Below are 11,261 nucleotides of genomic sequence, written 5' to 3' on the forward strand. Positions count from 1 at the left end.
AAAATGCACCTGCCGCTAATAGCCTATTCTAGAATACCCCTGCTGCATACTTACAGAATACCCCTGAACCTATTTTGCTATTTTTAAACACTGTTCAACTATTTTTTTTTCTCCCCAAAATGTTAAATTCTTCTTTTAGGGTGTCCCGATTTTTTTTTTTTTTTTTTTTTTTACTTTTTTTTGCACATTTCGTTTTAAGGGGCCATTCCCAATGGTGCAGGCTATTTTTTATATAACGCTTGCATCCCTAAACCCCAATTCTGCATTTTTTTTCGCCTGCTAAAGGCTGGCAAAAAATTATCCCCATTTTTTTACATTGACTTCTCGCACCGGCGAAAAGTCAATGTAATTGAATACAGGGATATTTCAAATAGGCGAAAATGATGACATTTCGCCATAATTTGAATACGGACCTAAGACGATCTTGTGATCATCATCTTCTTCCTGATGATGGAGTTGTGGAGTTGGTCGATGTGGCATGGTGGACCTAAAAAAAAGTAGGGATTATTAATTATATTTAAATAATGGTGGTGGAGGGGGGGAAGGCTAGACAGTTTTACTGCTTCTGCATTGTATGCAGATTGTGGCCACATTAATTTAATCTAAAGTTATGTGTATATAAATCTAAGGATAATGTCCTCATTAAAGCATGTTTGCTTTGGGTCTGTTTCGTCAATAAATGCTCATGTGCATACTTTTTTGCTGTTTTCCCTACATTTCTATGTTAGCACATACCTGCAGCATGTTCTTCCACACGTGGACGAGCCCTTTTTGCCATTGAATTCTTCCTCCCTGGAGCAGCTGCGGAACAATCCCAATTATTATTATTTGCTGTATTACATGTGTTTTAAAACTATTTGTAGCAGTGGACAAATAAAATTACTCATTCAGAGTCGGTCGTTGCAGCCGCTCGGTCGTAAGGTAAAAGGGGCCGGATATGCAAATGAAGCGCTCGTAAGTTGCGTCGTTAAGATGGGATCGTTAGCTGGACGAGCGAGGGGAGCATGCGGCCGTAAGACTAAAAACGCGCCCCCTTCTCGTTCGCAATACACGTCATCTCCGGGCATATAAGAATTAATCGACACCATCGGGAACCATTGGAGATGGTCGTAGATCTTAAGGTTGACCATACCCTCTCTTAAGCACTACGATCAAGTCAGTGTAAAAACTTCCCATGTCACATGTGCCATGACACTACTTAGTTAATTATGCACTCCCATAAAATGCCGTTTGCATAGTCAGGCACGCCTGCGTTCGGATCTCCACTCCCCCGTTCACAAGCACATTCCCCTGTTACCACCCACAAACGCCTCATCCTGTCACTCAAACTAACGGCCTGGCTCTGTTCAAGGAGAGAGCAATTTCTGATCGTAATAGCTAGTTTGCGCACGCGCATTGCGAATTTTACGCATGCGCAGTTTAGCGAACATCGGTGGCGTACGACCGAGCGGCCGCAACGACCGACTCTGAATGAGGTCCTTAGTGCAAACAACAAAAAGACTGTGGTTTTTAAGCTAACAGTGCAATGGCCCTTTCTGTGCTAGCTTAACAAAATATTAGTGTTGAGTTCTATTCTATTTTTACATGATAACATTATTCTTTACACAAACCCCTAAAAAAAAGTAGCACTACACATCCCAGCATTGCCAAACAATAACATCTTTGTACTCTGGGCAATCTAGGTGAGAGCATACTTGTATGTGTAGTTGTACAGCAGCAGCGTATTGTACAGTAATAGAGCAGTAATAACACCCCTGAAAATGATGCTAATACAAATATGTAATATGAGTATTGGCATCAATTCAAATCCCGGCAGCGCCAGCCCGACGTGGAATGAAATCCCGATCATGCGAAAGGTTAGTATTATCTAACTTAATCTACCCACTAACCCTATCCCTCCTTTAGGGTGCCTAACCCTAACCTCCCCCCACTGTGTTTAACCCTAATCCCCCCACTAAGTGCCTAAACCTAACCCCCCTTTCCCCGCCATCTAAACCTAAGTCCCCCGTGGGGGGTGCCTAACCCTAAGTTCCCCCCGGGGGTGCCTAACCCTCCCCCTAGCCTAAACCTAACCTCCAGGGGGGGTGCCTAACCCTAAGTCTCCCCCCCCCCCCCCCGGAACCCTAAACCTGGAATTGGTATGAAATGGTTCGATTCCCGGCATCGGCAGCCCGACATCAGCAGAGATCCCGGCAGCGGAAGCCCGATAGCGCTGGAAATCCCGATCGTGGATAGGTAAGTATTGTCTAACCTAACCTACGCCCCTAACCCTCCTTAGGGGTGCCTAACCCTAACCTCCCCCCAAGTGCCTAACCCTAATCCCCCCTCTAAGTGCCTAACCACTCCCTTCCCCGCTGCCTAAACCTAAGTCCCCCGGGAGGGTGCCTAACCCTAAGTCCCCCCCCCAGGGTGCCTAACCCTAACCCTCCCTCCCCCTAGCCTAACCCTCCCGGGGGGGTGCCTAACCCTAAGTCCCCCCCGGGAGCCCTAAACCTAAAACACGGCTGTCCGCTCGCGGCGCCCGTCATCACTACGATCGGGATGCCGGGCACCGGTCTCCCGGTGTCGGGGAAATGCCGGGCGTCTACATCTAGACGCCCGGCATTTCACCCTTGCCGGGATATGACAGTCGGGAAGCCGGCTGCCGGTATTTAGGCAGTCGGCTTCCCGATTGCATACCCTAACCTAACCCTCCCCCCCACGCTCGGTGCCCGGCATCCCTTTGATCGGGATGCCGTTCACCGGTCTCCCGGCGTAGGTTTATTATCCCTCGCTGGGATTCTGTAGTGGAGATGCCCGTGGTCGGCATATCGACCGCCGGCATCATAAACGCATACCGAGTATTGTTATGTTACTCACCAATAGGGGCCGGGTTTGGAGGTCTGTCTGTATCCTCAATCTGAGTTCCATGTAGGATATCTGGTGGAATTATCTGTTTGAGCTCTTGTTCATAAGATGTGTAGTGTATGGGGATGTGACGGCCACCACCGTTTTTGCGGGACCGCTTAACTTTATCCACCATTTTCCCCTTTAACACACGTTTGATGTCGTTGAAACATTTTTTAATGTTGTAAACGTCACGTCTGCAGCTACTGACAGTATTAACAGCTTCTGTGATGTCAACCCACATTTGTTTCTTTCTGACCAGGGGGGTAGAATGTGCGCGTTCTCCCAGGAGACGTGTGAACACTGGTACCATAGCATGTACCAGTGCAGAATTTCCTTCATAGGTGAAGCTCATATTGCGCCCACAGCGTGTCCTCCCAGGCAATGGACCAGCAGACTCAGCCTCCTCCTCTTCATCCTCCCCCTCCTTTCCATTTTTCTCCTCCACCTGTGTGTCATCATCCTCCTCCTGCACTTCCTGGTCAGACAAACCTTCCTCCTCCTGATGACTGTGACTCTGCCTGACAATCACCTCCAGATCCTGCTTCTCCTCCTCCTTCTCCTCCAGCCTCTGCTGAGCTCCCCCAGCTCTCCTGCTTGCCATGCTGCATCATTGATTCAGCTCCACACTCTCTATCACAGCACAAAATGGTGGCTCAGGGGTTTATATAGTGTGTGTGATGCCTAAGTCATGGGACTGCCAATGGTTGATTCTCTTTGTGTCAGTATGCATGCTGAAATGAAAATCGCATTCCGGTTGGTCTAAATTTTGAGCCTTTTCCAAGGAGTTTCATCGCGAGACGTCGCATGCGAACAGCGTATGGGACTGAAATATTGCCACCTATTACATACGCGAAATGAGAGTGATATTTGCAATAAATAAACATACGATTAGGTGTGAAACCATATGTGCAAATTAGGGGTGAGCGGGTTCGGATTTCTGAAATCCGAACCCCCCCGAGCCCCCCCGATCCGAGTCCGATCCGAATCAGGCTCGACTTTTCCCGCCTGACTCGGATCTGAAATAGAGGCAAATTGTCATCATCCCGCCTTCCGAGTCTCGCGGGTTTTGGATCCTATATAAGGTACCCGCGTCGGCGCCATTTTCTCACTCGGCTGTGGACAGTGAAGAGGGAGGGTGGGAGTTAGGGCTGTGTAGTGTAGTGTAGTGTAGTGCTGCTGTTGTCCACTACTTCAAAGTCCATAGGGGCTGGCTGTGTTGTGCTGTGCTGCTGTTGTTAATAGGGGCTGTGTCCACTACTTCAAAGTCCATAGGGGCTGGCTGGACTGTGTTGTGCAGTCAGTTCTCCATAGGGGCTGTGTCCACTCCAAAGTCCTGTGCAGTGTCCCAGTCCTAAAGGGGTGCTGTAGTGTTGTCCAGGGGGTGCTCTGTCCATCAGGGGTGCTCCCCCCAAGTGCTAAAAAAATAATATATTTTCTGTGTTTGTGAATTGTGTGCGCAGTAGCCGCACGTGCATCAACAAAGTAGTGCCAAGCGTGCGCCTGTGTCATAAGTAAAGGGCCGGCTGGCTTGACCGTTAAAGGGTGCTGTAACCCCCGAAAGTACACTCCAGTCCAAACCAAAAAAAAAATTATTTTCTGTGTTTGTGAATTGTGTGCGCAGTAGCCGCACGTGCATCAACAAAGTAGTGCCAAGCGTGCGCCTGTGTCATAAGTAAAGGGCCGGCTGGCTTGACCGTTAAAGGGTGCTGTAACCCCCAAAGTACACTCCAGTCCAAACCAAAAAAAAAATTATTTTCTGTGTTTGTGAATTGTGTGCGCAGTAGCCGCACGTGCATCAACAAAGTAGTGCCAAGCGTGCGCCTGTGTCATAAGTAAAGGGCCGGCTGGCTTGACCGTTAAAGGGTTCTGTAACCCCCAAAGTACACTCCAAACCAAAAAAATATATATTTTCTGTGTTTGTGACTTGTGTGCACTGTGGCTGCACGTGCATCAACAAAGGAGCAGCGCCAAGCGTGCGCCTGTGTCCCATAAGTAAAGAGCCGGCTGGCTCATTTCTTAAAGGGTGGTGTAACCCACAAAGTGCACTACTCTCCAGCAAAAATAAAAAAATATTTTCTGTGTTTGTGTGCGCTTTAGCCGCACGTATATTATATATCAATATAACATAAATGGAGGACCAAACTTTCTCCGATAAAAATAAAATAGGGAAAGATCAAGAACCACTTCCTCCTAGTGCTGTTGCTGCTGCTGGGAGTTGTTCATCATCCCAGAGAGGAAGTAGGAACATCACTACTTTTACTAAACAATTGACCCTCCAACAGTCCCTAGCGATGAGGATGAAGTACGACAGCAGTCATCCTGAAGCAAAACGTATAACTGAGGCCTTGACTGCTATGTTGGTGTTAGACGTGCGTCCGGTATCCGACATTAGTGCAGTGGGATTTAGACAATTGATGGAGGTAGTGTGTCCTCGGTTCCAAATCCCGTCTAGATTCCACCTGCATCCTCAAAGCAGCAGCGACAAGCGTGCGTCTGTCTGTTAAAGGGTGGTGACACCCTCAAAGTGTGCTACACAAACAATTAAAATATTGCTCTTTTTTTTCTGTCTTTGTGAATTGTGTGGGCTGTAGCCGCACTTGCATCCTCAAAGCAGCAGCGACAAGCGTGCGTCTGTCTGTTAAAGGGTGTTGTAACTCTCAAAGTGCTCCAAAAAATCAAAATTTTTTTTTAATGTGTTTGTGACTTGTGTGCGATGTAGCCACACTTGCATCCTCAAAGCAGCAGCGACAAGCGTGCGTCTGTCTGTTAAAGGGTGGTGACACCCTCAAAGTGTGCTACACAAACAATAAAAATATTCTTCTTCTTTTTTCTGTCTTTGTGAATTGTGTGGGCTGTAGCCGCACCTGCATCCTTAAAGCAGCAGCGACAAGCGTGCGTCTGTCTGTTAAAGGGTGGTGACACCCTCACAGTGTGCTACACAAACAATTAAAATATTGTTCTTTTTTTTCGGTCTTTGTGAAATGTGTGGGCTGTAGCCGCACCTGCATCCTTAAAGCAGCAGCGACAAGCGTGCGTCTGTCTGTTAAAGGGTGGTGTAACTCTCAAAGTGCTCCAAAAAAAAAAAAACTATTTTTTTAATGTGTTTGTGACTTGTGTGCGATGTAGCCGCACTTGCATCCTCAAAGCAGCAGCGACAAGCGTGCGTCTGTCTGTTAAAGGGTGGTGACACCCTCAAAGTGTTCTACACAAACAATTAAAATATTGTTCTTTTTTTTTCGGTCTTTGTGAAATGTGTGGGCTGTAGCCGCACCTGCATCCTTAAAGCAGCAGCGACAAGCGTGCGTCTGTCTGTTAAAGGGTGGTGTAACTCTCAAAGTGCTCCAAAAAATAAAAAACTATTTTTTTAATGAGTTTGTGACTTGTGTGCGATGTAGCCGCACTTGCATCCTCAAAGCAGCAGCGACAAGCGTGCGTCTGTCTGTTAAAGGGTGGTGACACCCTCAAAGTGTGCTACACAAACAATAAAAATATTCTTCTTTTTTCTGTCTTTGTGAATTGTGTGGGCTGTAGCCGCACCTGCATCCTTAAAGCAGCAGCGACAAGCGTGCGTCTGTCTGTTAAAGGGTGGTGACACCCTCAAAGTGTGCTACACAAACAATTAAAATATTGTTCTTTTTTTTTCGGTCTTTGTGAAATGTGTGGGCTGTAGCCGCACCTGTATCCTTAAAGCAGCAGCGACAAGCGTGCGTCTGTCTGTTAAAGGGTGGTGACACCCTCAAAGTGTGCTACACAAACAATAAAAATATTCTTCTTCTTTTTTCTGTCTTTGTGAATTGTGTGGGCTGTAGCCGCACTTGCATCCTCAAAGCAGCAGCGACAAGCGTGCGTCTGTCTGTTAAAGGGTGGTGTAACCCTCAAAGTGTGCTCCACAAACAATAAAAATATTCTTTTTTTTTTTCTGTCTTTGTGAATTGTGTGGGCTGTAGCCGCACTTGAATCCTCAAAGCAGCAGCGACAAGCGTGCGTCTGTCTGTTAAAGGATTACATCGGTGACAGCATCCAAGTAGGCATGTCAGACAGTCCGTACCTGTACTGGCAGGAAAAAGAAGCAATTTGGAGGTCCCTGTACAAACTGGCTCTATTTTACCTGAGTTGCCCCCCCTCCATTGTGTACTCCGAAAGAGTGTTTAGTCCAGCCGGGAACCTTGTCAGCGAAAGGCGTAGGAGGTTGTTTCCACAAAATGTGGAGAAGATGATGTTCATAAAATGAATTATCAACTCTTCCAGGGAGACCAGCCTCCAGAACGTACAGAGGGACCTGTGGTTCCAGCAGGGGCGAATTAATACTCTGTGAGGATGAGGATGTACACACTGAAGAGGGTGAGGAATCGGTGGATGAGGAGGATGAGGATGACATCTTGCCTCCGTAGAGCCAGTTTGTGCAGGGACAGATTAATTGCCAGCTTGTTTTGTGGGGGCCCAAACGAACCAATCATTTCAGCCACAGTTGTGTGGCAGACCCTGGCACTGAAATGATTGGTTTGTTAAAGTGTGCATGTCCTGGTTATACAACATAAGGGTGGGTGGGAGGGCCCAAGGACAATTCCATCTTGCACCTCTTTTTTTTCTTTGCATTATGTACAGTTTGGGGCCTAGTTTTTCAATGCCATCCTGTCTGCCACTGCAGTTTCACGCCTAGATGGGTCACGTGTTTGTGCCGCCCACTCGTGTCGCTTAGCATAGTCATCCATCTACCTCGGTGCAACCTTTTGGACATAAAAACACTATTGTGAGGTGTGAGGTATTCAGAATAGACTGGAAATGAGTGGAAATTAAGGTTATTGAGGTTAATAATAGCATAGGAGCAGAAAAACCTACAAATTCTGTGATTTTAGCTGTTTTTATGCTTTTTTTTCAAAAAAATACAGATCCAAAACCCAGAACCCAAAACACGGAAGGGTGGTTTTGGCAAAACCAATCCAGATCCAAAACACGAAGAAAGATCCAGATCCAAAACCAAAACACAAAACACGAAAAGTGGCCGGTGCACACCCCTAGTGCAAATAAACCCACACCCTATTACATTTGGCCCTTGGAATGAGATAAAATGGATGGAGATAAAGTGCCAACCAATCAGCTCCTAACTGTCATTTTTTAAACCCTGCCTGTAAACTGACAGCTAGGAGCTGATTGGTTGGTACTTTTTCTCAATCCATTTTATCTCTCTCCAAGGCTTAGTACATAGACACCTATATCTCAATCTTGCAATTTCAGGGGTCTATTTACTAAGCTTTGTTAGGAGATAAAGTAAACGGAGGTAAGGTACCAGCCAATTAGCTCCCAACTGTAATTTTTCAAACACAGCCTGTTACTTGGTGGTTAGGAGCTGATTGGCAAGTACCTTACCTCGGTTCACTTTATCTCCTAACAAAGTTTAGTAAACAGACCCCGTAATCTCCTCAATATATCAAAGATCAAGCCCTTTCCCATCCCTAATGCACCAAACTCTTATACACACACTCTCATCTTCTGCCCCAACTACTGTAACCTCCTCCTTTGTGGCCTCCCCCTAACTCACCTTTCACCACTTCCATCTAGCATGAACTCTGCTGCCTGTATTTTCCTTTCTAACAACTGCCCCACTGAAAACTGCTACACCGGTTCCTCATCCATCTCAGTATCCAGTTCAAACTGTAGACCCTCACTTACAAAGCACTTAACACTCAGCCCCCTCCTAAATCTCCAACCCCATTTATGTTCACACTCTCTCTAGCCCCTTCTGCCTCCAATACACCCTGGTTACCTCCTCTCATACCTGCCTTCAAGATTTTTCCAGTTCTGCCCCCTCCTCTGGAACTCACTCCTTTGCTTTTTCTTTCTTTTAGATTCAATAGCTTCAAATGTCCAATCAAAACATACAATTTTTTTTATCGAGGGCTACTATCCCTCCTATAAAATCTCCACTCTTCTTTACTCCGCTGTCCTTCACTTCTCGCCATCCAACTGTTCACCCCTCGTCATAGAATGTAAGCTCTTACGAGCAGTGCCCTCATTTAGAATATTTCTTCATAGCACTATCCTTGCTTCCAGGTGTCCTTGACTCTTGTATCAAGTCCCTATCAGCAACTCTGTGCTATTCCTTTGTTGGGCAGAACTGTCTTGTCCTTCCAGTAACTGCCCTACCAGGGGCGTATCTATAATGGGTGCAGGGTGTGCGGGGAACACGGACCCCCTGGGTCCAGGGGGCCGCGCACCGCACACCCTGCACCCATAATATTACTTACCTCTCCGGAGTCCACGTTGGCGCGGGGTCCAGCGCTGTAAAACTACTGGAAAATGGCCGCAGCGGCCATTTTCCCGTAGTTTGCGCATGCGCAGTACTGGGAAAATGTCCGCCGCCGCCATTTTCCCTGTGACCTGTGCATACACTATAGACTCTGGGCACACTCTAGTGGCCAGAGTCTATAACTCCGGCGCTGGCAGCGCACAGCTCAGTGCGCTGCCGGCCACCGGGCGGAGAGGAGGGGGCCCGTGTCGGAGACTGCACACGGGCCCCCTCCTCTCTAGAAACGCCCCTGTGCCCTACACTTGCCTGTCAAGATAAAGTGAGTTCCGCAACCCTCACCTCTAGTCCTACTGTACCTGGTTTGTCTGTTTATTGCTCTGTGTTGATCCAAACATATCTGAAGTTACAGTTACTGTACCTTGATAAGTTATGTATTACTGTTACTTTCTATACACCCAATATGGTGTATAGAAAGTAACTGTAGAAACTTTGTGAAGTCTTAAAAATAAAACATAAGGATAAAAATAATAATAATCATGAGTTTTACCTGGGGAATCCATTTTTTTGCGTTTAAGGCTTTTACAAGAGGACCATAGATTGTTGGTTATCAAACATTACCTGTAAACAAAACAAACCATTACTGGATTCACTTTTATACAAGGCTAAGTGGTTTGTTTTATTTTAGTTAATTTGATGATGATTAGTGTATCTAGCATGTGGCCACATGAAGTATATCTTGACGTGGACATGTTCCTAGAAAATATTTTAAGCTGCATGTCTTATGGCGCAAATACACTCTGTAACCCTTCACTGCCAACATCTTTTTAAGTGCTCCTGAAGTTCCCAAAATACTTTTAATTGGAGTAAGGGCTCCACAGAGCTGACTTTGATAGTGAGAATTATATATTTGTAGTAGGGATGTGCAGGCTCGATAGGTTCGAGTTTGCACGCTGAGTTCGGATTTTTCCCTCCAAAAAAACGGAACTCAGAAAGAGGCAAAACGTCATCTTGCATGGACAAACATCATCATTCCTGGACAAAAGTCCAGGAATGATGATGTTTGTCCATGCAAGACATACGCGCACGCAGGGGGGGTTTCCGAGCACCTAGAAACTCCCCCTGCACACCACTCCATCGCAGCGCAGCTTAAATGTTTTTTTCGTAAAGAATCTGACTGATCCTGGCTGAGCTGGCTGTAGGGGGAGCTGCAGCTGTAGCGCGCAGCTCCTCCCGGGCAGTTCCCATGGTGCCGTGCCATTGTGGAAGGCTGAGAGATCGGAGCCTGCTGGATGAGTCAGTGACCGGCATTCTCTCCCAGACCCGCACCACAGGTAGGTGTAATGTATTACATGTGGGGGGAGCCGGTGGGAGCGGAGAGGTGATCTGTAATTAGTCATGCCAGCGTTTTTGTCAGTGTGTATTTCAATGAGTGTGTGTCTGCTTTGTCAGTGTGTATGTGTGTGCGTGTGTGTCTAGGGTTTGCCAGTCTGTGTGTGTGTCTAGCATTGTCAGTATGTGTGTGTCTAGCATTGTCAGTGTTTGTGTGTGTGTCTAGGGTTTGTCAGTCTGTGTGTGTATAGGCTTTATCAGTGTGTGTGTCAGTCTGTGTGTATAGACTTTTAAGTGAAGTGTGTGTGTCTAGGCTCTGTCAGTGAGTGTGTGTGTCTGTGTGTATAGGCTTTGTCACTGCAGTTTGTGTGTCTGTCAGTGTGTGTATACAGGCTTTGCCAGTGTATGTGTAGGGGCTTTGCCAGTGCAGTGTGTGTGTCTGTGTTAACGTGTGCGTGTGTAGGCTTTGTCAGTGTGTGGGTGTGTGTCAGTGTGTGTGTAGGCTTTATTAGTGTGTGTGTGTGTCTGTGTGCGTGTATATATCACTGTGTATGTTGCAGTGCCACCTTTTTATTTCTTGGAGGAGCTGAAAAGCTCCCATAAATATAGACAAGTAGACCAGCACTCCACATAAAAAAAGTTCAACAGCCGGGGTGCAGATCCTAAAAACTAAGCAGACCGCACAGTCTTAAACATACAGTCAGATACAGGCAGCACTAGTTCTCGGGTACCCGATAATCCAAGCTTGTTAATCCATTACTGTGCAACGTTTCAGATGCAATTATTACATATTTCG

The 11,261-nt window shown here is 46.6% G+C and overlaps 1 protein-coding gene across 1 annotated transcript; it reads right to left on the bottom strand.

The window, feature by feature from the left end:
• Positions 1-413: 413 nt before the first annotated feature.
• LOC148514714 (uncharacterized) lies at positions 414-3,490 on the bottom strand. Its single transcript, XM_088481043.1, has 3 exons — positions 2,860-3,490; positions 736-801; positions 414-487 (listed from the first exon to the last, which is right to left on the bottom strand). Exons 1-3 carry the CDS (start codon positions 3,488-3,490, stop codon positions 414-416), a joined length of 771 nt encoding a protein of 256 aa, XP_088337169.1.
• Positions 3,491-11,261: the final 7,771 nt, after the last annotated feature.

Source organism: Taudactylus pleione, unplaced genomic scaffold (genome assembly GCF_031769625.1).
Source record: "Taudactylus pleione unplaced genomic scaffold, aTauple2 ptg000260l, whole genome shotgun sequence".
Classification (NCBI taxonomy): domain Eukaryota; kingdom Metazoa; phylum Chordata; class Amphibia; order Anura; family Myobatrachidae; genus Taudactylus; species Taudactylus pleione.